The 25,032-nt window shown below is 38.6% G+C and overlaps 2 protein-coding genes across 7 annotated transcripts in view; one reads left to right on the top strand and one right to left on the bottom strand.

Annotated features, from left to right (window-relative positions):
* Positions 1–1,007: 1,007 nt before the first annotated feature.
* Positions 1,008–24,663, bottom strand: TANGO2 (transport and golgi organization 2 homolog). Of its 5 annotated transcripts, XM_071763547.1 has the most exons (11): positions 24,469–24,623; positions 22,003–22,123; positions 16,587–16,708; positions 14,973–15,061; positions 13,362–13,481; positions 12,366–12,480; positions 5,661–5,731; positions 5,271–5,424; positions 4,907–4,983; positions 2,639–2,743; positions 1,008–2,160 (listed from the first exon to the last, which is right to left on the bottom strand). In XM_071763547.1, exons 3-10 carry the CDS (start codon positions 16,640–16,642, stop codon positions 2,685–2,687), a joined length of 741 nt encoding a protein of 246 aa, XP_071619648.1. In that variant the 5' UTR covers positions 16,643–16,708; positions 22,003–22,123; positions 24,469–24,623; the 3' UTR covers positions 1,008–2,160; positions 2,639–2,684. The 5 variants fall into 5 exon arrangements, with proteins under 5 accessions (XP_071619648.1, XP_071619644.1, XP_071619645.1 ...); XM_071763543.1 differs by lacking the exon at positions 4,907–4,983 and having other exon boundaries at positions 24,469–24,663; XM_071763544.1 differs by lacking the exon at positions 4,907–4,983 and having other exon boundaries at positions 24,554–24,646.
* ARVCF (ARVCF delta catenin family member) overlaps positions 21,679–25,032 on the top strand; it is a 243,566-nt gene continuing 240,212 nt past the window's right edge. The window contains exons 1-2 of one of the 2 annotated variants that reach the window (XM_071763528.1): positions 21,679–21,887; positions 22,356–22,698. The gene's annotated coding sequence lies outside the window, so the exon portion shown is untranslated. The remainder of the gene's footprint in view (positions 21,888–22,355; positions 22,699–25,032) is intronic. The other variant, XM_071763535.1, reaches the window with a different exon arrangement.

Here is a 25,032-nt window from a genome sequence, read left to right as displayed (position 1 = left end):
ATACTATCATCTGCTGTTTCATCTAAGCTCTGACTTGTTTTTCTTTTGCCTGTACATAAAAAACAGAATACATTTTCATTACACAACAACTATAAAACACAAGGTTTTAAAATGCTTTTAGCAAGAAATGGCATGCAAGCATTTTGCTTGCCATTTGCATAATGTTTTCAAAAACAATGTCTTGTTCAAATATACACTTGATTTTTTTAAGATACAAAGAAGTTTGACATGCAAGCTCTCACTAAGAGCAAGACATCAAAACTAAGTTTTGTTTTTAAATATGCAGTTGTTAAATTCAATTTTTAAATAGCTAAGGCTATTTCTATGCATCTGAAAGTAACAATAACATTTTTATTCATACAATTATATGGTCTAAACAGCCATCAAAAAATAAAGGGCTAACTATTTCCTACAGCTCTGAAAAACAGCCCAGAAAACCCCAGAATTTGAAACCATCTACAACTTGACAAGACTGTCTTGATGGTCTTACAATTGAAGTGGTTAAAAATGTCACTTCTATAGTGCTGAATGAGAATCTGTGACTAGCTCTGCAAGCAGTCCTGGTATTTAGAAGCCATTTAAATATGCAAATACTAAGGAAATAGCTGACTAAATGCTGCTTTAGCATCTCCTGGCAATTAGAAATCTCAGAATGGCCTTTCACAGCACTTTAATGGCAAGTCCAGTGCACTGCTTCCTCCACTACAAACACACACACACAGACACACACACAGACACCCTCCTAACATGAATGCTTCTAAACACACAAGCTTGAGTACAGGGAACACTTGCTCAGAGTATCTTGCTATTACATAATAATTAATAATCAGAGGCTTGTAAAAAGAAAACATTTGGCATATATACAGGAAAAAATTGCAGTGACCCATCACTGACTTAATATTCAGCATTCAAAATAAGCCCAAACAGAACATAAGTAGCAGCAAAATAAGAGTTTTAAAATATCTTCGTATTAGTTAGAATCTGGCACTGAATAATTGCAAAAAGCATGCATTTAAATAGCTTTTTAATTCACAGACATTAAAACATACAAAATATCCAACTTTTTCATCAATTTAAAGATTGCAGTCATGTCACCTTAAAACAAATAGTTTTTTCTACTAAAAATCTATAAGCAGCCACTCCAGATTTGGACATATCAACAGAGAAATTAAGCCAGAATTGCATATTCATATGTAGCCTGTTTGCAAACAAGACACCTATTCCTTACCTGCCTGCTGAGGAAGAAAAGAAAAACAATATTGCCAGTTAGACTATCAGGAAACAGGATGGCACACAGTTTTATTCCCAAAGATAAGCAGGTCTGTTCCTATAATTTTTTTTAGTTTCTACTGAGTAAAGCTGAGCAGAGACTGAACTTAATTTCCCATCTACTCTCAAATCAAGTTTAGAAATAAATATATTGCTGTTCTATCTATAAGAAAACAAAGGTAAAGAATCCTCCCCTGCTCTGCTCTCTGCAGACAGATCACTGAACCATGGCTCTGCTGAAAAGTTTAATGTTACTAAAGCACTTAATGCTACAAAGATTTCATACATTCATTTAAAGCACATTGGCATCAGCTATACAATCTTAAAATCTTTTGCTGGAGGGAAAGCAAAATGTGGCAAAACCTTTAGGTAGAACAATAAGAGCAGCAGTTTCCCCTCCTCTGAAATGAAAACATTCTTAAGAGTCTACTTAAAATATCTTAAAAAAACAAAACAAAAAACCACCAAAACCTAAAATCACCCACAAGAAAGCAATGATGCTGCCTTGGGCAAAGACAGCCTTGTCCTGGAGGCAGGGTGATATTTAAAAATATTTTTCTGATCACAAGTTGCTACTTGATGTAGAAACAGTTTCTTCTTTTGGTTTTATCCAACAGAGTTGTGACCCTGACAGGGTACGCTACCAGTTTATTTAAACTTCTGCTTTCCTTGTGATTTTCAGCTTGTGGAGGCTGGCACAAAACATTTATTGAAGCTTCATGGCTTGTTATCTCATTGCTTTTATTACAAACCATTCACATGGAAAGTTGTTAAGTGTGCAGTTTGAATTCATAGGTGCTTGTTTTCCACTGGTTGACATCTTCATTGATCATGTTCCTCTCTGTGAAAGTAACCTGTCCTTCTGAATCAATGAGAACCACGGTGTTAGTCCTGAAACAACAGAAGGGCAGAAGGTTAAGACATGAATCCATTATATAAATTTGCAGGGTCCCATTCCACATCCCTGAAGGTTTTAGCACATTTTTTGTCTTCTCTACCACACCATAACCACACTAGCAGGGCAGAAGTCATCCTGGCAAGTTGAAATGGACATTTCAGTCCGTTCTTCTCTCACCTCCACTGCTCTGACTCTTTGTTGCACTTGCCAAAGCTGACATAGCTTTTTTTGGCAAATAAGATGCACTGCATTATTCTATTACATTCTTGGTAGAACAGCTTAAAATACTCATCAATAGCAAAACTAAGACATGAGCCTACTGAGCAAGGAAATACTTGACTGAATCATACTCGACTGATATCTGAGCAAATTTAAAGCAGTTACTACAGAATGAAAACTTATAGTAGTACTATTCTTATTTGAGATATGCTTTATCCAGTGCACATCTATGACTGACTATGAATTTTTTACCTTGTTCCATAACCTGGGCAACGAACACATATAGCTGCATACTTGTTCAGTATGGGACGTATGTAATCCTTCCCTTGGTCTTCAATGGCAGGGTCTGGTAATTGACTGAAAAAAAAGTAGCAAAGTAATAATAAAAAAATAACTTAGTTCTACCATATTAACACATTCATCCTTCTGGAGCCAAGCTGGATTGACTGAGCAGTTGATAAGTAATCACTTTTCAAGAAGTACAAAAGTGTGAATTGGGTTCAAAACTAAAGTTTGAGGAAAACCAAAGATGAAACAGCTTGTAAGCTCTTTCCCATAGATATTTTTTCAGGGTCTTGAACTTTTGTCTCACTTAAAGAATTTTTCTCATATATTGACAAGTTTTTCACTTTCCCTGTTTGTCTCTTTTTGTACAGTGGTTTCAATTAAAACATTTGAGGCACATGCCATAGAAGAACATTTTTCCAGTTAGACTCCAGGAGTTATTTGTATATCACAGAAAGGACTCTCTGCTTCCTCCAATCTTGTTTGGAATATCTGGAATATTCCTAGGACAATATTTAAAATAAAACTTGTGAAGATGCAACAGAAGAAAATTAGTTTGTGCCCAAATTTCTTGACATTTTCCTGTCAAAACTTGAAAAGTATTTAGAAACATTATATTACAAAGCATATCATTTATAGTAATTAAACCAGTATCACAGTAACCACAGAGGTTACTGAAGCAACCCTACAATCCCTGACTTTGCACTCCTGTCACCAGAATGTATTGTCAAATGCTAGCCTTAAGTACAGCTTCTTATTTCTGTAATTAAAGATTCCAATTTTATATTTCAAAGTAAATTTAGCTATTATTACAGTAGGTTTTTGGCTTTGATTTTTAAGCTTCTTCCACCTTCAACAATAATCCCATTTCTGCCTCCTAGCAAAGCACCACTTGTACATAGAAAATAAAAATAATTCAGCAGCATATCAGCTCTACAGTGCATTTTGGGGAAGAGGGCAGAACAAAACAGACAGATCAAGTCAAACCCATTTTCAGAGCTTACCCTGATCTGTAGAGGAGACTGTGCAATTTGTTATCTGTAACTGACCTTTACATTTAACTGGAATAATTTTCTTTTTTGTTGTGGTAGAGAGAGGACCTGCGAGTGTTTCGGGGAGAAGCAAGAGTGGGTGTAACTCTAGTGTGAAAAGAGCAGCTAAGCTCTGCTCACTCCTGTCTGGCCATATGGCTGAATCATACCACAGTGAAACAGAGCAGGCACACAGCAGGGCCCTTCAGCCCGTGAGAACTGTCAGCTTCTATTTCATACTCCACCACCGACCATTGTACCCACTTAATTCCTGTAACACATACAAAGTGATCATAAAGTAATATGCAATAAGATAACCTAAGGAAGTTCAAAGCCAGTGCATATCCATGTGTTCATATTCATTATGAAAAGATCATTTCATCTTGAAGTGTGCTCTTTGAAAGGATTATAGCCTTAGTTTTAAATATTGCCTTTTGTAAGTAAATATTTCCACTTTATAGTCAGATAATTTCAGAGGGGATCATACTGATTTTCTACTGAACATTAATTTGGAGTATACTCTATAATTCTGTCTTTTCACTACAAAAAGGTAAAGTATAACAATTTTTTTGAAAAATCACTTGATCTGATATCAGATGAAAAAAGTAATTAAGACACCTTAGCAGACTCCCCAGTTACTACTCATTGCTCAGATAGAGTTGTTTTTAAATAAACATTTATTTTGAACCACTAAAAACTGCCACAGAAATGAATGTTGGCATTAGAATTGACCAATAAAGTTAAGAAACTGGATCTGTATACCAGCCACAGTTTTGTTCCAACACACATCACTCCCTAGGCAGGTAAAAGTCAGGCTAAACATGGAAGTTACTGGACAGTCAGCAATTAATTTAGACAACAGCACCATCTTTAAACATGCAGACATGGAGCAGGGTAAACAGTATCAATTGCCTTGACTACTAAACATCTACCTTACTGGCTCAGGTGAAGCCAGCAGTGAGTGAGGAACCTTACTGAGATACTCAAACTCATCCCTTGGGAACTTGCTTGACCACAGGCCTACAGGTGACCTGTGCAAAAACTCCTTCATCTCTTTTGCCCATTTAGCCCAAAATAATTGTACTTTTGAGGAAGGCAGCTGGTTCTACTTAAAAAATTGTTTGCTTCTCCAGTCTCTGTCTGTTCTGGGTAGCAATAGGTAGCACCTACTAACACAAACCTGCACGTGTAAACCAGTACTTACTCTGTGTGCAGTAGGAGCCTCCACAAAGCTTACAGCAAGTAACTTGCACATCCCTTGTCTTGCACTCATCACCCTTACTAAGAGAAGTGAAATCATTAAAAAGAAAAGGGCCCAGAGAAATCAGTGTACAGTCTATGAGTACCAAGACTGCAGTGATAATGTTTATTGTGTCTGCTGCTTGAAAATCAGTATCTTTGGAAGTCAAACTCTGACACGAGAAAGAACACTAATCCTGCCTTTCATTACCCAACTTTAGTTGATTAATCTAAGGCAAAAGTTTCTTTTCCATCAAAATAGCTTCTACATGCAAATTTTAAACTAGTTATATTGCATTTCAACTAAACTCTGTCTGTCATGTTCTTACGGCTCTTGATTATTCATCACTGTAAGAAGCTCCTGCACCAAGTCTTCTTTGGTAAGGTCTTGACTTCTCTTGACCACTTCTGTGAAAAGCTGCTTCCCATACTGAAGTTTCTTCCATGGTGTATCCAACAAAGAATTACTCAGTCCATATATTCCTACATATACATACAAAAAATCCAAACAACCTAATAAGTTCTGAAGCAAAGAAAATTAACTTGTGTACTGTACAAAAAATAGCTTTACAATTATATTATCCCACACAATCTGAGGGACTATATATGTTATTGAAAGATAATTCTTGAACAGCTAAATTACTGGAGCAATATAGCTACACTGTGACTCTCTTAAAATAACCAAGAGCAATATTCAGACCTCTCTGATAAAAACCTACCAGGATTTAGGAAAACAGGTTCTGGTTCTCCTTTGTTTCCATAGTAGCAAATCACATCTCCTTTGGTGGTACTGAAAAATATAAATGGGAATTTCTTCTTGAAAAACCATCAGCTTCTATATTTGATTATGCTCTAATTTCATGTGATCTTCAAACCCAGCAAGATGCTTCTCCCACTGTTATTACTATGATACCAGACCCCAGAGATTAATATATGAGTTCTATTACTCTTCCTCTCAAAATACTGTGCTAGCTGTACCACTGTTGAACAGCACCACTAGAATTTTTAAACATACCTGTAATGAAGTTCAGTAAAGCCCCAGAACTACTGCATGGAAAGCAGCAGGGTTTAATGACAAAAAATTTGTACCACTTTGGGTAACTGGATATTTAGTTACTTGGGTAAAAGGGACATGTTAAAACAAAAGGACAATTCATCAGACCAAGTAACATTTCCCCATCACCTCTTTTGAATAGCTACTGGATTCTAAGAGGCTGACTACTGTTCTACCTAGCAGACAATTTTTTATGCTCACTTATGGCAAGTTACAATTTGAACTTCCATACCTGGGCACTCCTTGGTGTACAAACAAGTTCCAAATTAAAATTTACACTGCAAAAAAGGCATAGTTTGTCTATGAGCAGGTACACGCAGCAATCAAAGCAACAGCTTTTTTTCCACTGAACACACATTTTCTTGGTTGAATAAGCTTAAGTATTAGAAATAACTTATTGGAAGAACAGGAAAAAGATCTAATGAAATACTAGCCTATTATGCTAGTTCAGCATTTTTATTGTTGCCAGCATATTTGTCTGCTGCAGTATTTGTAAGAGAAAAATAATCAAAAGGTGTATTTCCTGAAATTATTTTGATGGTCAAGTCATATACAATAAGAAGTCTTTGACTCTTCTTCTAATCATTAGCTCCTTGAGTTAAATTACTGAGATATTTTGCATTTAAGCTAGGTGGACATTAATCCCCATTTGTAAAACTTCAGATCCAAGACCCCCATACATTCATCTCTTAATTGGATTCTACCAGGTTTTCCAGGAGACAGGAAAAACATAAGCCAGAGAAGTTAAGGCCTTACTTTTTTGGCTGCAAACACTAAGCTACATACTTGAGATGCCTAGGACCTTATAGGAGTAAAAAAGGAATGGAATTCAAAGGCTCTGTGGACCTTTCATAAGATCTGGGTGTCTAAGTTCAGTTATTCAAAATCCAAAACCTCTGAAAACAGGGAAACATTAATCCTCTTGCTCAAAGGATGTTATGGTCCTTGCAAAGCCTCACACAAACACAGTCTAGACCCAGACTGAAAACTGAAGAGATGTTTACTCGACTGCTTTAAGTCCTTGTTTATTAATTTTAGGTTAGGGCTGGTTGGCTGTTTTAGCAGTGTCAGGTCTTTCTTCTCCTCAGCATTCTTTAGATGATCTTTATGGCCAGTTAATGGGGAGCATAAAGCAATGCCAAGGTGTATGATGCACATCTATTGCAGCTGGGGTTACACACCTTCCTACAAGCCTGGTTCTGATTGGTACATCTAGAGCTGGCACACAGTAAGAATACTGGAACAGATCCCTTGGCAGTCAGAAAAGGAGGGTGCTGAGCTGAGCTGTCATTAAGAGACCTGTTCAACTTCTTGGCCCAGGTCACATGCTAGGATAGAAGAAGTCATTTACTTATCAGAGCCCACTGGCACACTGCATTTTCCATCAATGAGGACAGAGAAAAAGCAATGTGCAAGCAAGGTATTTTAGGTCACCTCAAGCTGCTAAACTGGTTTGAGCAAACTATATATATATATTGTATCTCAAAAGCAAGGAATACTTGGAAAAATATAATGCATAAATAAAGTCCAGTTGGAATTAATATGATGCAGATAATAACTAAGCCTGGGGAGAACAAATAAACTGAAATTTAAAAACAGAAAAAAAAACCCAGGCTGCTAATGGCCTATTTTAAAATTACCAGTTGGGTCATTAAAAAAAACCTAGAACTACAATAGCAATTATAAATGTACTACAAGCACTGTATATTAGCAAATAAAGAGAAACTTAGTAAGATTGTTATGTGTTTTTTCTCAGTCAAGATACCAGCAGTTATCCAAACTATTTTATTGGTGCATTAAATGTCTTTTCAAGTTGTCTAACCTGTGTACTATAGAAAGTCTATGAGAAGAGCAGATCACAGGAACTGTTATCACCTGAGGTCTCAAAAGACAGTTTTATATGGAATGGTAGATAAATGGCCCAGGCAAGCCCTTGCACACAATTGAAAGACAAGACCTGTCATAAAGGAGACCACATGCTGAATAAGTAGGCACTACTGAGTTCTTCTAGCAATGGCTTTTTATGTGAAAGAATATCATCATCTGGCATCTGTTCAGATCCTTGTGACTGATAAATTTAGTAACAAGTTTACTCTGAGTTTACTCAGAGTTTAACAAAAAGATAGGGAATACATATAAACTGCAGTCACTAATTCAGGACATCTGTAGCTCATTGTTTCTATATCCCACATTCCCCCAGATGTGTGTGTTCTGTCAGAAGACTGCTGCTGTCTTCTGTCAGAAGACTGAAGCCCTCAGTGAGGCTTCTGAAGTGGGGATACTCCCAAAATCCAGTTCAGTGTGCCAGTCAGCTACTCCTTTTATCACTTGGCTCTGCCTATTCTTTTCCTACTGTTTGCAGATACCCATTACTGAACATAAAAGCAGAAGCCAAGAATTAAAAAAAAAAAAAAAAAAAAAAATAATCACCATAAGCTTGATTAGAGCAATAGCCTCAATCTCCTGGCCTGGACTCAGATTCTCTTTCCTCCCAGCTTTAGAACTACAGATATCAATTTCATTAGAGAAGTAATAAAGGCATTATTAAAGTGATTACAATAAAACCCAGCAGACTTTTAAATTCCAGCCATAGCTGACAGAAGAAAGAGAACTAAAACAACATAAAAATTTATGCTCTTAGATACATCATTCTGTATGTAAGCAATACTAAATATTCTAGGCAGCATGACAACTTGCCCATCTACATTCTTTCCACACCAGCAGTCTGACCCTATCTCAGTTTTCACTGGAAAGGCTCCTAAATCTCATCTCAGGAGAGCAATCAAACCCCCCCATGTGGCCTTGTCTTGATAACCATACTGAATGAGAAAGCCCTTATTTCTAGAACATGATCACATTGTCCAGGTATTTTAATCTTATGAGGCCCTGCACTGTCAACACTTAACTCTTCTCCCAAATAACTGTCCTTCAGTTTGCTTTTTTAAATTACTAATAATGTTGCTACATAACTAACCAACTGTAGATTTCCATATTAAAACAAAAAAATATGCAGGCTACGTACATTTATATACAAGCACATTTACTTTATTAACATATATTTTTATTAACATATATTTTATATTTTTGTATATATCCATTCCAACTCACACACACACACCAACCCCATTGTACTGGAGATCTGCAGCTTCAATTGGAACTCAGTTCTATCCATCATCACACTAAGGAAAAACTTACTATTAACCACAGTTCACTCTCCACATTAGAACATGAAGAATTTATTTTAGCACATAATCTCTATTTTCAATGCATTACCAAATCAGTCAATGCAAGTGATCAAGTTTACTACACTCAACTAGAGGGACTGAAAACTGCCTGTCACAGGGGAAACCAGAAAAGCTTTTCCTATAAGCCTCTCTCTGCAGCTCCCTCCAGCAGACTTACTTTGTAAGGAACAATTCATCTATTCCTCATGGAGGAAGTGATTCATTCCCATTACACAGGGATCTTATTGCACATAAACAAAATGGGCTCTGACTGACACCCTGTCAGAGACTCTAAACTTGCTGGCAGTGTGACAAGAAGGTGTCCTTCCAGCTTGTCCTGCAGGACAGTCTGTATTACACACTTTGCAGTGTGGCACACCAGCAAGATGCTGCTGCAACAGCCCTGACACAAGTTTGAGACACCCCAAAGTCTGAGCAACTGTAGCAACAAGATTTGTGGGCATAAACACAGGCTTTCCCAAGACAAAAATGCTGTTGTGATCACCAACACAAGATTCTCACTATTGCTTCAGGTATTATCACAATGGGAGAAAGAAGGAAAACTGCTCTGAATCCCAGGCAGACATTTTCTTAGAGACAAGTTGAGTCCAGCTTCCAATAACCTTGTTCCTTTCTAACCAGACCCACTGGTATCACAACTGTAGGAGTAGCAACACTGTCTTCTTAAACACAAATTTTGCAGCCACATAGTACTCCAAATAGACACCATTTGACATATGTCATACATTCAACATGAAAGTACAGTTAGCATAATGAGTAAGTATTCATGATGCTCATGCTTGGAAGGTACAGTAAGATGATAAACTGCAGGAATTAAAAAATTTAAAGCACTAAGTATAATAAGAATACTGTGTAGGAAAGTAAAGAAATTAATAGAGTTTAAATGGACATCATGAGATGTCACGGAACAAATAGATTACACTCAAAGTGTCAAAACCCAGGCATATTTAAAATAGGAGACACACAAAGCTGTGGAAATAAAAAAGATTTTACAACAGTTATGGTGGTTTCCAGCTTTCCTCCCCAAATCATTGCACCTGTATTATCTACCACACTGTCATCATAATAAGAGACAGAGAAGATAAATTATTTTCCTGAAATGTATATCAGAAAACTCAAACAATGTAAATCTCCCTAAATGTGCTGTTTACATTCAGCAATATTGTGTGCTTGGATACACCACTCTCCAGCACTGCTTCATTTACACTTTCAATTTGAGTTTCCCCTCCATTTCACACCATTCTTAGCAGAGCAAATTACTATTTGTTATTAACAAAACAGAAGAGCATATTAGGAATAGTCTTCAATCTTTTCTTTGAGTAGTAACATGGCCCAACAAAATAGCATCAACTACATTAACATCTTCTATTTACATGGGAAGTAGCTTCCATTTATGCACTACATTTCTTTCAGGAGTACTTCTAATTTCCTAAGATGACAAGTTTACATATCTTATAGAAATTGCTCTGCATCATTAGCTTGCCAACAATTTTGTTTCATGAGAGCATCCAAGTCTAAGGACACATCAAAATGCAGAAGTTAATCAACACATACAGCTTTCAGAGAGGTATTCAGCATGGAATTATTACCTGCATCACCACAGAGAGACTATTCAATTGACCACACAATTCCCTAACAGCCCAGCAAGGAGGAATAAACAAACAAAACCAACACAAATGATTGCCTTACCAAATTATGTCAATTGAAGCAACTTGACTGTCATTACACTAGGAACCATTATGACTATTCTATTTACCTAAAGTAGACCAAAAAAACCCTCAAACCTACTTACTGCTTGCCAGGTCACACTTTGAATAGCTCATTTGCTTGAAAACATAAGACCATTTCTTCTGCTCTTTTCAGACTAAACTTCTAGAAACATAACTTATATGCTTATTTCCAAGCAGGCATACCAAATAGAAGCACAGTCCTGATAAATTCTTAGGTGGCATATCTGGCTTCTTGAATTAATCCTTCTAGCCTTCGATTACCTGTAAGAGTTTCATTTTGTTTTCCCATTATATCATAGCAAATTAAAACTGAAAACCAATAGCCATGCAGAATTGAAATAAAGAAATAAAGGTGTTCCTTAAAAAAAAACAAAAAAACAAAAAAACAAAACCAAAAAAAGACAAAATGCTTGCAGGTACATGGGAGAGTAGGGAAGAAATTACTTCTGAGTCTGAACAACCAGCAGTAGGTGGTTTAATATAGAAAGTAAAAAATGTAAACACAAGGCCAGTTAGTGATAAGATGTTAGAAATTATTTTCACTGACAATGGTAAACACCATGATCTTCTTTCCCAGAAGCATACATAAAATCTGAGTGGGAGAAGAGAACCTGATGGTGCAGGGTCTAAAAAGATTAATGCTTCTGCAGAAAGTGTGCCAAAGCACCAGCGTGCTCTTGGCAATTTATACCTCCTTGTGGTCACAAAGTATGCACCTAACTGGGAACTGACACATATCCTGGAGATGACTAAGCCCTGGATTTTTTTTCTGAATCAGCATAATGCAAAAAAAAAAAAAAATAAAAATCAGCATATTATATACTTGTGTGCACACAGATTCATATGCAGTGGAAAGTACTGTGCCAGCCACATTGACTATAGTCACGCATCAAAGGTCCTTTTTTCAATTGCAGAAACTTGATGTTAAGGTATTTGTTATCTGCCAATTTATTTTAATGTTTTATGCAGTCACTCTGATAAGAATAATAGTTTGAAAGCTTTTGGTTGTTCCCACCCTGCCACAGCATGCCACCTCCCAGAGAAAAAAGTTTGAGAAATTACAGAGCCAAAATTTTCTTTGCTCCAAAACACAAGGCACAGAACCTCCATGGTAATGACTATGGACTATTAGAGAAAGAGTCACAGAAGTTTTGCAGGCAACAATAATGATTAGAACACAAGACAGTCCTCCATTGAGGACTATCTCAATGGACTGAAAGATGAAAAAAATAAACAAAATTATGTCTCGAGTAGCATCAGGACCTTACATGATCCTTAGCAAAAAAAGAAGATGTCTAGGTTTATTTTGTGACAGATTTCTCTGCTAAGAAGTATAAATACATCACTGCTATTGTCTCCATTTGACATTTGAACTGTGATGTTTTGTAGACTTACTTCAAATCAGCTGCTAATAAATTAAATCCATTGTAAAGATGCCCTTCTACTGAAACTTTCTTCAAGTAAGAGTAGCTGTCCAGATCTGCAGTCAAGAAGTTTGTTACAAGAGCACCTAAGAAAGAGAAGTACATAGAGCAACTGTGGATGTGAACTCACTATCCTGACAGGCTTGGTAAAGCAAACAGCAAGACACAAGATTTCTGCTCTCAACAGGGTGTAACAGATTAAAAAAAAAAAAAAAAAAAGCCCCTAACAAGCTAATCAACCAGACAGGCTTTGAAAGTCATACAATGTTGTACTGCATTCACATTAAGAGTTTGACTTTTACTCTGAAAAACTCAAGTCAATAGATCTCAGTCAAAATTTCTCCAGAATTTGTATCTACTAACTATGCTATATGCCTTTCCTCTCCTCCCATATTGCCAAATTCTCTTATCTTGCTGCATTTCCCTGATACATGACCCTAAAATGAACTGTAAATTACATGTTTCATTTGTTTCTCTGTAGAACATGTTTCTCTGATTTACCAGTGTGTAGGGGGGAATGGACTACAATAATCTTTTAGATTAACCTCCAGCATAATCAAAGTTGCATTGTTTCCCTGACTTAGATGTTTGAAGAACATAAACACTGAAAAACAGTCTACTGTGACTTAAATCTAGCTCAATACTTGTCTACTTTTTCTGACTGTTTATTACCATTACTGTCAAGAGAAGACAGTGGGTGCTGTATTTCTTGTCTGCATGTAAATTCAGGCTCTAGAAACTACATCTTGCCTGACTTTTGCCTACTTCATTAGAATATCATTATCCAAGTAAAGCTCCCTACACCAGTACTCAAACCTAGCAGTTCACAAACTCAGTTGACAGCACATAACCATTTTCTTTGTCCATTAAGCTGTGTTAAAAAAAAATAAAAAATTGTAATCATCACTATTTTCTTGGGAGACAGAGGCTTGTTTGTCCACTTTCTTTTTTTTCAGCTGCTTCATACCTCTTCCTTTTGCTTCTTTATCAATCTTTGGCTGCATATAGTTTGTCAGGGCTGCCATCTTGCCTTTCTTACTGATTCCCAGCCACGTCCCACCTTCTTTTCCTTCCTCCATATCCAGACCTAAGAGTAAGTAAGAGTTAGTCTATCATATTTATTTTTTAAAAATTAAGCTTAAATAATATAGCAAATCCTGAGCCTTGCTCAGGCTTGACAAAATGCAATAGGTACATGTCTGGCTTTCAGGACAAGCAAGGTAATCTCATTTAGATTACCTGCCCTCCAAGTCTGCACTACCAAGTATTTTCCAAGCTACTGCAGTAACAGTAAAGAGATAATGAGAAAATTAAACATAGAACTTTTGCCTATATGATAAAATACATATCAATCTTTAAGTAGAATCAGAATGCTTATTAGCCAAAATCAAACATCAGAAGATTGGTGGTATTTGCAAGTTTAACTTCACCAGTAACCAGAGGAAAAAAAAATAGGTAATGGATAAAAATGGATAAAAATCTCTGGTAGTAGGAGTAATTAACATTGAAGGGGACCCACCAAAGTGAAGCTCGCAATCAAACCTCTTGAAAAACAGTAAAAGATAAAAAAAACCCAAACCACTGCCTATTTCTAATTAGCTCATATGAAGCAGTGAGCATTTAAGGGGAAAAGGAAAAAACTAGTGCAGTGTAATATGCATATTCTTAAAAACCTTGTAGTTCTGAATCATCATGTCATAAGAGAACTTTCATTAGAAGATCAAAACAACAGTTGTTCTGAAACTCCTTTATTTCTTCAGTATCCAGAACTTCAATACTGAGTTCAGTCACAACATCTTTACACAACACTTTTACTACAGTTATCTGTTAGCTGAAAGGCACACTAGAGGAAAATATACAGCTTTATTGACTGATGGCCAGTGATTATATCATGAAGCAACTGCTGTCTTCTGGAACTGCTTTAAGTGCAAAATATTCCTGACCTCCCTGCCAATGACAGTGACAATAGCATGAAAAAAAATAGTATTTGCAAAGTCAAAATTCACAAAGCAGTCTATCAATCCCTACAAAGGGACAGATGAGAGACTATATTCTCAGTTTAACAAAATGTAGACACAAAAGCTAAATTGATGGTTTAATAACTAAAAATATTCCATAGTCAATAAATCACTACCTGATAAGAAATAAGTTTTCACTTTCTCGAGGCTTGTTGTAATTTCATTTCACTGTTACAGACAATCAATCTGTAGAATAACAAATTCCACCTACTTCCTATTTTGAGAAGCATTTCAGTGTATCTGACAAAGCTCAAGTAATAATTTGCAGTGGACAAATTAATCTGGTAATATTTCCACAGCACTGCTCAGACTCAAATCAGTTAAAGAACATAAGACTTGAAAAACAAACCCATAAGATACTAAAACACAAATAAGATAATAATAGCACAACTCATCTTTCAAATTTATGAAATGCTTACCCCTGAAGTATAGGGAAAATTCCCCTATTGCTGCAATCCTCATTAGAAATGCAACACCACCACTTCAATAACAAAAAAATCCAGACCAAAAAGCCCTTATAAATTGTATGAAAACCACTCAAACCAACAAGTCATACATACCACTAAGGATCTCATTGCTGCTGTCCCAAAAATCTGCTGATTTGGATGGCCTGTGGTAAAATTCATCTCTATTAGCTGCTAGAATAAGCCTGTAGAACACAGGAGGGAAAAGATGCTATTACTTACAAATAGGGACTTCATAGTAGAGACAGGAACAGAATACAATTCTTGCCACAGCATTAGATTAATTTTAAATATGAAACAGTCCATTCTCCTCCCATCTCACCTTTATCACTCAATGTAAAGGTCAAATTACACCTGGCAGTTACCTTCTCTCTCATTTTCTTGAGATGTTCAGCAGGTCTATCTTGTTGTTTGAGTGAGGAAGCTATTATTTTCCAAGAATAATATTTAAAATGCAAGAGATTAAGATCACATGAGCAATCCTAGGATTCCTCAGCATGTGAAGTTACAGCTTAAAGGAAATTTTAAGGTAAAACACAGATTTACTTATCAAAATAATCTGAAGCATGCAAGTGTATTTTACTGTATCATTACTTAGGGCCATATAGTTGCAGTATTTTTAAATCTAACTTTCACAACTAGACATCTGTTTATGTGGTTCCAAGACAGAAGTTTGATGCTTTTGTCTGTAAGTAGCCAGAACAGACATAAATTTGTGATGGTCTCAAAAGTCCAGTCTCACTGAAATTCGTTTGAGAAAATAACAGCATACTCAAGGAGGCAGAGAAGTGAAGGGAAAAGGAGTAGAGTTCTGTAACAACCAGGAGGTATTTTGTTGGGGTTTTCTCCCTCTGATTTTTGGCTGGATCATTAACAAGTGACAGCCTTTGCAACAGAGAAACTATAAGCAGCCCTTGAAGCTACACAATTAGCAGGTAGAAAGAGGTTATGAAAAATCCTACGCAACTGAAAAATGCTGCTGGATGAAAGCCATTAGTTGTATTTAGAAATAAACACAACACTTGACAAGACCAAGTGCTGTCCTGACAAAAAGTGTGCAGTTTTTCACATGTCATTTAAAATTTGGCAATTAAAAACCAAACCAAGCCAACAAACCTAACAGATACTAAAAACACCAGACATTATTAAGAAATGCAATGACAGAAAATTCCACTATCCATGTCTGGTTGCCTCTATTCTGTAATTTGATAATTACCATAAGTGGCACCTACAGACTTTAAAGACCAAGTTCAATATGGTATTTAAGCAGCAGCAGACACAGAAGACAGGTTAGGTCTTCCTCAAAAGGTCCCAGCTTAGCAGCAATGCAGATCAGTGAAATTCAATGATGACACCAGTTCAAGCCAGTCAGGCTGTGAATGTAAAGCAGGTAAGATTTAAAGAGTCAGTACAGCCAGACAACTTCAAAAGAGTTTAGAACAGCCTCAGATCTTGGTCTTTGAAAAGCAAAAAATGTTTCTCTGTCCATTTTATCCAGCAGAAATTATTACAACAAATCAACACGTTTGGTGTACTCTCTTACACACAAATACCTTATTGAATGCATTCTACAGTAATTTCATTAGCAGCACTGGTACTGGAACACTGGAAAGAAAAATCTAGGCTAACCTGACTGGAAGTGAGAAAGTTGTGTTAATTGTGTTTTAAAAACTACAGAAACAAATTTCTTTTAACTAGGACTACCTTTACCTGTATGCATTTTTTGAAACTGGTCGGGGGTCAAATTTGAAAAGCAGGATGCACATTGAAGAATTGATGTTTGAATCTTGTTTCTTCCACAGTGGCTTAGTGCAAAGTCATTCTGTAATAGGCTACAAAATAAACAAAGATTATCTATTATACTGCAAATAAAAACCAAGCAACCAACCAAACAAAAAAACAAACAAACAAACAAAAACAAAACAAAACCAAAGTTATGCTTGGCTAACTCAGATTTTTAGAAATGAAACAAGCATCAGGAAAATACTGACAGTCTATAGCACTAGCAATACATGAAAGAAAGTATTACATGCATTTCTGCTTATTATTCATTAAGTACCACTACTTTGTTTCCCCTGTCTGAAGGAAGGCAAAAAAGCTTCTGTAAGAATAAGGGAGAAAATAAGACTCAAACTGTTGCGAAAGGTGGAAAAAAAAAGATGGATCAGACATCCCCAAACCTATAAATAAAGTATGCTTTAGCCCAAATTATCAAAGTCCAGGTGAAAGCATTATTTTTTGCCATCAGGAAAAAACATCAGATACAAACAAAAATACACTGGATCAGAGTGTTCACTTGATGAACAGTTTCCAGCACTTGTGGTATATTTAAAATTCCAGCCATGCTCAGATGGCATGACAAATGTGCTTTCTATTTCCAAACCCCACAACAGCTTTCAAATATTTTGTGTTGCCATACAATATTTTTCAAATATACTTAAATTATTTTGTGCTTTCACCTTTTCCTCAGTGTGAGCATCAAGCTTGACATTTATAAATATTTATAAATACTAACCCATGCCAGGCTACTTCAGACACAATTCTCTTAGTGCAAAAGGGATCCCCTTCAAATCCACAGTTAGGAGGTACTATATCATCATGAATATGGTAGGTAATGCATAATTTTTTTCTTTTGGCAAAGTGCAATGAAGTGCCCTTTGTGAAAGCAAGGATATAAAAAACAATTTTAATGTCAACTGTCACTTATTCTTGCTGACTATGGAGATATGGTTCCCAGTATTCATTAGGTGTCTTGCAAGATAATTAAATAGATTACTCAATAAAAACATACAAACAATTAATCACTCATAAGACTATTTTATTAAACAGATTTCAGGCTCCATTAGCTGATTTATTGAGTTCCTTTCAAATACTGAATTCAGTCCAGTTATTTATGCTGAATCACTGGTCACATACACCATACACAAAAACTACCAGTCAGAAAACAGCAGCACAATATATTTCTAACACCCACCACAATTACCTAGAGGAACAAATGTTTTCAACACTTTGATGCCTTTCTAGAATCCATATTCATTATATTCATTATCATTTTGAATGAAGCATCTTCCCATCACCCCATCAACTCTGCTTGATGTTACTACATTTAAGTTACACCTGTGCTTTTAGTTACTCCAGGTACCTAAACGTTATTATCTTGGGCTCCACCTGCCGGCCTTGAAACAAACATAAACGTTTAGGTCCTATATAAGCAGTCCAACCTTTTTGATTATTCAGACAGAAGGGTTTAAGCCAGTTAAAGCAGAGTTACCCCTTAAAATAGCAGTAATGCTTCATCAGCAAAGGAGGCAACCAATGGAATGTTCTTTGATCAAAGCTGGCATTGCATTTGCCACACCCGTTGTGTTCTTATACCCAGGGCTGGATGTTAACCTTACAATACAGCTTTATTGCAGAATTTAAAGCCAGACTCAAATTTGGACACTGTGACATTTGAGACAATAAACAGAAATGCAGAGGAAAAAAAAACATGAGAGGCTGGCACAGGCATGGTAAGTACAAAAATATTTTACTAAAAAATCATACAGGTGTCACACTTTCAAGCTCATATTGACATAAAAGAAGGTACTGCAACTATGGGGGTGAAAGAAGCAAACTGCACAGGGCTGCCACTGCAAAGCAGATGTGCTCAACTCATGACCTTCTCATCATTCAGCTTGAGTCTCCCACAGACCATGGAAAAGAGAAGATGAAAAAGATGAGGTCAGCACTGGCTTCCACGCTTGCAACCTGATGCTACATCAAGTCCAAAGCTTGATCAAAAACTTACTGTAAGGTAGAGAGACAGCAAAGACTCACTGCTCTCCAAAAAATGAGCTTTTATAAAACCTAGTTTGATTCTTCCTAGTCAATAAGACAACAGTTATCAAGGATAAAATGAAAGCAAATCTACTATTTCTGCAATATGTTTCTAGTTTGCCAACTTACGCCTAATACACAGAAACCAATTTGACAATTACAAACATACTGTAATTAAGCATTCTGCTCCAAATGGCACTGCTGATTTGGAAATGACATTAAAGTAACAAGCATTCTTATTCTCTGCTACTGTTCCCTGTTAGACAGTACAGTGTGTTGTTTTGCTCATTTTAATGCTCTGTGAAAAGCCTGAGTGGATTCGTGCCAGCATAAGGTAGTGCTTAGAGGGACTATTGAGAGACCAAAACATGATAGATTGTGTATGTGCTTTTCACAGGGTTCTACCATCATTTGCTTGATTAGAAGCAATCAGTTAACAATTTGGCATTAAAACCATTTTACACTTAAGAACTCCCAGGAGCTGTCTTTGAAAAATGAAGCCATTCGTTATATATTTTGTTTTTGCAAATGAAGCATCATAAATAACATCTGACAGTTACCACAGGGATCTCAATTGCTTCTCAACTGATCCAAAACTGTTGTTTAGGTGCAGTCTCAGAGACAGCTAAAAGATCATTAGTCACTGCATTCTGATAGTTTTATGTACCCACAGTAAGTTGTGGCCAACAGAGTCTAAGACTATTTTACTGCTTCTTTTGAAGCTATGCAAAGTAGAACGCTTACGAAAACACAGAAAATCACATGCAAAGTACATGCCATTCCCAAGCTTAATAGCTAATTTTCAGCTCCCTAAGTTTCTGTCTGGCATCTTGCTAGATTAAGTTCCCTGTACAACTCCCAAGAGAAAAAAAGACCAGTGAACAACACCTTTCAGCACACCATACAAGGGATAGAGTAAGACAGCCTTTCCCTCAGTTTCTCAAGAGTGCTATCAACTGTCCTCTGCCACAGTCCTGCAAATCCAGAGTCTTTGCCTAAAAGGAGGTAGGAGTCTGGCAAAAGATTTATTTTTAGCTTTCACAGTTTTCAGGTTTTTCTTCAGCAACAAAACAGGTAGGAACCCTTTTTTCTGGGGGTAAGAAAATCTATTTTCCATTTCATATTCATAAAAGCCTATATTACAAATGGATGGAGGATGCACTTAGCAGAAGAATCATATATACTTGCTCCTTCTTCCCTAGAGATGCTCCCCTAGACCTTTCCAGAGAAAGAAGACAAGTCTATATGGACCTCTGACCTAATCGGGTATCTGACTGATATTTTTAACTGCAATTTCCTGTGATAGAAGGGTTGTAATCACCACTTACTCATGGTTTTATTCTCACTTCATTGATAGCAACACAAGAGACTTACAAGCTACAATCAAGCTTCCTGCTTTGGTTCAAATAATGCTTCTAGGAGACTTGAGGCAAGAATGACAAAATTATGTTAGTCCTGCTGCTAACATAAGTTATTTATTTAATTCTAACTTTAACATTCTCTTTTAAAAAAGCGTGCTGGTAAGAATAATTTTGCTGCTCACCATCAGAATTCAGCAGGTTCACTTGGAATTGCTCTCAGAAGACCAACACCAGTGACCAGGCCTACCTACTTTTCTGCAAGTATGTTGTATGCCTGGTTGTTACTAATTTCAAGAATATAGTTGGTGTGATTGACTGTAAATATCCTATCACTGAGTCTAAAATGTGCCCAGGAATAGTGAATAACTGCACTGAAGCATTGCTGAACATAGCAAAAGACCTGCAGAGAAAAATACTAGCCTACCCTTAAGCCACTTCATTTAAAATATTAACTGAGTATTGAAAATGGAAATACACAGCAAATTGGTTTCAGTTAGGCAGGAGATACTTGATTCTCTGTGTAGCCAGGCTCAATTAAGTCAGATTGCTGAGAAGAATTATGAGAAGCCTGAAAAATAACTCTGTTTCTGTTTATATTTTAAATTTTAAAACCAGCACAACATATAGAGGAGAGTGAGCCAGTAACCAACTGCATCTTGGAGCAGCCTGTGCCCCTGTTGGCCTCACAGAGTCACAGAACCATCTCTTAAAAAAAAAAACCACCAACAGATCCCACAAAAAAAACCACACAAAAAAACAACAAACCAACCAAAACAACAACAAACCAAACAACCCAGTTTCAATAGCAGTATAGCAGTAATTTTCAGCGACTTTTAGTGACCACTTCTTGCCATGCCATCCCATAACCAAAGAAAGCAAGCACCGGTTCAAGACTTTAAAATACACCGGTAGCTGCTGCTGGGATAAATTTAGGACACGAACTTTCCTGCGCCACAGCCGCTCCGGAGCGACGCTTCCCTCGGCGATAAGGGCTGAGGGGCGGCAGCTGCGGTGGGCGCGGGGCTGGGCCTGGCTGTACCGCGGGGGGCCCCGGCTGTACCGCGGGGGGCCCCGGCTGTACCGCGGGGGGCCCCGGCTGTACCGCGGGGGGCCCCGGCTGTAGCCGCCCTCCCGCCTTTGCCTGAGGCACACACACAACCGCCCCGCATACCGGCGCCCGTCAGCTCCGGCCAGGCAGCGCCGCGGTCTCGGCCTCTCCACTCGTGACAGCTGAGGCGACTCGAGGCCAATTCTGAGCCCGGCCCCTACCCCAACACGAACCAGCAGAGATGTCGTCCCGAAAACACTCCGCCATAACCCCTGAAGTAGAAGGGGTCCGGATACACGACGACCCCAGCAGCGGACCCAGGCGCCCCCCTCCCAGGGCGGCGGCCCCGCACTCACCCGGCGCACCGCAGACACCCGCACATCCCCGGTTCCGGTTGCGCAGCGAGTTCAAAACAGCGCCCGCCCCTATTGGCTCCAAGCGCCCCGCCCCGCCGCGCTATTGGGTAACGGATCGCCCGCCTCTCCTCCTCACGCTGCCATTGGCTGCTCCCACGCAGGTGCCCGGCGGGCACCGCCTCTCCCGCCTTTTCCCTCAGTGTCCCGGACGCCGTGAGGGGCTGCGGCCTCCGGCTGCCCCCGCTTCAGCAGGGCCTGACCTGGGGCTTTTCGTGAGGTGGTGCTGGGTATTAGTGGCACAGCACCTTCGACACAGCCCTTTATCCATGTCTGCAACAGGGGACCGCAGAAGTCGTCTGCGGTGCTGTATAGTACATGGGCTGCTGCCTGGCTGCCTCTGCCTGTTTCCAGTGTATTTTGTTTCAAGGTATGAAATAATAACATTAAAGGCCTGATCTGAGCTTCACAGGGCTCAGGCCTCTGAGGGCTGATACAACCAGCACTTGGGCGTTTACAGTCTTAGTTTGGATGTACGTACTTACCCATTTCTAGAGTAAGGTGACTGTGGGACTTGGTGTGCCTGCCTTCAGGAGAGGCGGCTTCCACTGAGGCCTCGGGGGCTCTGAGCTTGCTGTGGTATGAATTCAGGGCAGGACAGCTTTCCTGAGGACTGAGGAAAACAAAGGTAACAAAGTCAGATCTGGCTTGTTATTAATGACAGCATGATCAGAACTAGTAAATAAACATGCAGTAATTTTACCTACATCTTCAGACTTAGGCTGTGATTGGATCTTTACCACCTTTTTGTCCTTTCATACTGAAATACTAACTTACTCATGGTTTCTTTGCAAAGATTTCAAACTTTATTTCTAATTTATTCTTTTTTCCCCCACAGGTAGCAATAGAGGCTTTCAGTGGAAACTGTAAATTAAAAATGCTTTATGGTGAAGCCTCTAAGACAAGAAAAGCCTTGACTGATCTACATTAACATGCAAGTATACACAAGGCACAGAACACTAATGAAAAGAACTCCCAGGGTATGCAAGTATGTAACATAGCTTGCAAGGCAATTCCATTCAGCCTAGAGGCAGAAAAAACAAAGTCAATTGATAGCTTTACCCCTGGTCTTATGACATTGAGCAAGTTCATCTCAATTCTTTCTTTCTACATTGTCAACAATGGGATTGTTGCAGTGACCTTCGCAAGGTCTTTCGAGATCTACTGATGAGAACTGCTAGGTGAGTACATGATCCTATTTGTTGTATTGTTTTTGAAACACAGCATTTTGCAGTTATTACCTACATAGATCAACCTTGATACATATAGAGCTAAAATGTATTTCTTTTTAGGTACAGAGCTGTTATTTGAAACAGTTATCTGTTGAATAAGTAGAAAATTATAAGACTCTTAGTCTGCATTACGTTAAAATTGGTAATATGCATGCACATTATATGTAAATTATTGTTCTTTACTGTCACTCTACTTCTCAAAGTATAGACTCATCACTGTGACCAGATGGTTTAGCTTCTGTGCCTGATACCCAACAAAAATTTTCAGATTAAAGGTTTGTGTGTTTTCAGTAGAAGTTATGCCCATGGAAAGACAAGCAATTCATAGGTTTAAAAGATTTTTTTTTCAGTAGTTTTAATGCATGTGGGAAATCAGAATAACTTCAAAGTAATTTCAGAACAATTCTTAAGGCTTCAAAAAAAGTCTGCTACAAGAACCTGTGAATATGAGATTTGGTGGCCATTTAGACTCTTCTGTTTCCTGTGTCAGCTTTTTGTTCTGCCTAAAACAGCTCGGTTATTGTTGTCCCTTTTAGACTCTGTCCTAGGGAGATCTGTGTATAGCTCCCATTGTTTGTCAGACTGGAATAGTCTGATCCCCAGTGGGCAGGGATTCTTTATCCACTTGAAGTATCTTCAGTGAGGAGAGTAGTACTGGCTATCAGCTAAAAAACAAGTACAAACTTTGTGAAAGGCTTGTAAAAAAACTGTCCTCAGTTAGTTGGAAAACTAAAATCTAAATAATCTAGGCATTTGTTTAAAACCTTTGTTGTCTTTAAGTATACATTCCATATAACATGCATTCCAACGAAGTATTTTATGGATTAAATAGCTTTTCCCTGAGAGCTCTCAAAAAGTAATTGCTAGAGAGCAGACATCAGCAACTTGGCAGTTTTTTAGAGATCAGTTCTTGTTTTGATCTTATTCAATCTCTATCAATTGTCCAGTGCATAATTCACATGACTGACTGACTAGTTGGAATCATCTGATGTGCCCAGTTAAGTCATTCCAGTCCAATAAACCACATTTTTAATGTCAGAAAATGTGAGGCAAATGCAGCTGGAAATAAAAATGCAGGGATGGGGATTAGCTTGGCAAGAATTTTTAGAAAATTATTTAGCTTCAGAAAATTATTTAGCTGTTACCATATACAAACGTTTCAATGTGACCTCTCAGGGTAATACAGTGATAAAGTGATGTAATTCTTAAGTGTACAAAAAACACAGAATATGGAGGGGGGGCAGGGGAGTGATACTGCCCTTGTCACAGGCACTGCTGAGAGTCGTGTTGGAACACCACATCATTTGTGGCATCCACAGCTTGGGAAAAACAATTAGAAATAGTTCAAAGGAGGAATATAAAATAATATTCCACATAAAAAAAACCAAAAAAAAAAAACAAACCCCAAAAAAAAACCCAAAAACCACATAGAATTGAGGTCTAGGAAGCCCGAGCTATTCGAAGGGAAGGCTGAGAGAGGGGACTCGATCGCAGCTCACAGACCCCTGCAAATGGCGAAAAGGTCAAATTAGAGAAATCCGGGGGGATCACGTGCCTGCAGGACCTGGCTGCATTGCACCTGCCCAGCCTCCCGCCACAGCGCTTCACACACCAGCTGGGACCGGCACCTCCCGGCCTGCAGCTGTGAGAAGAACCATTTCGCTTCCCAGGCATCGAAAAGCCTGGGGTGTCCTGCCCGCTTAGCGCGGTTCCGCGTACCCATCCGGTGAGGTGACGTAATGGTCCCGCCGACAGCACATCCCCGGTCCACCGCTCCCTTAGGCAGCGGGTGCCAGTGCCGTACCCTGCGCACCGTTCTTTGCCGTGCGGACCGCCCTGTCCTTATTGCTCTGGCCGGGCACTGTCCGCTTCTCCCGCCGTTCGCTGCCCGAGGCCCCGGCGGAGGGACGGACAGTCCCGGCGGCCAATACCCGGCGGAGGGGCCAACCAGAGAGCGGGGCGGGCCGGAAAGGCACCAATCAGGCTTCGGTTGCTATGCGCGATGGCAGAGGAACTGCCCAATAGGAAAATTCGCAGCGCGGGAGCAGCGCTCGGGTTTGTGTGCCGGCGGCAGGCGGGCAGCGTGAGGCAGGGGTCGGCGGAGAGTGCGGGTCGCGGCCGCGCTGCCGTTCCCGGCCCGCCGGCCGCTGAGGCAATGGGCCGCACGAGGGTGCCTCATCCCTTTCTCGAGTACTTCCTGTGCAGGTGTGAATGCTGAGGAACGATAACGCCCCGCTTAAAAAAAAAAAAAAAAAATTAAAAAAAATATATCAAAGAGTTGGA

The sequence above is a fragment of the Heliangelus exortis genome, chromosome 19 (assembly GCF_036169615.1).
Source record: "Heliangelus exortis chromosome 19, bHelExo1.hap1, whole genome shotgun sequence".
NCBI lineage: Eukaryota > Metazoa > Chordata > Aves > Apodiformes > Trochilidae > Heliangelus > Heliangelus exortis.
The sequence above is the reverse complement of the archived record's forward strand: the minus strand, read 5'-3'. Positions and strand labels throughout refer to the sequence as shown.

Excerpts from the sequence above, each read along its gene's own strand:
- TANGO2 (XM_071763543.1), bottom strand. The coding sequence starts at position 16,642 with ATGTGCATCCTGCTTTTCAAATTTGACCCCCGACCAGTTTCAAAAAAT. Across the intron at positions 2,744-5,270 it reads GTGATGAATAATCAAGAGCC|TCAATTACCAGACCCTGCCA; the intron begins GTAAGAACATGA and ends CTTTTTTTTCAG. Across the intron at positions 2,161-2,638 it reads TGCCCAGGTTATGGAACAAG|GACTAACACCGTGGTTCTCA; the intron begins GTAAAAAATTCA and ends CTGTTGTTTCAG.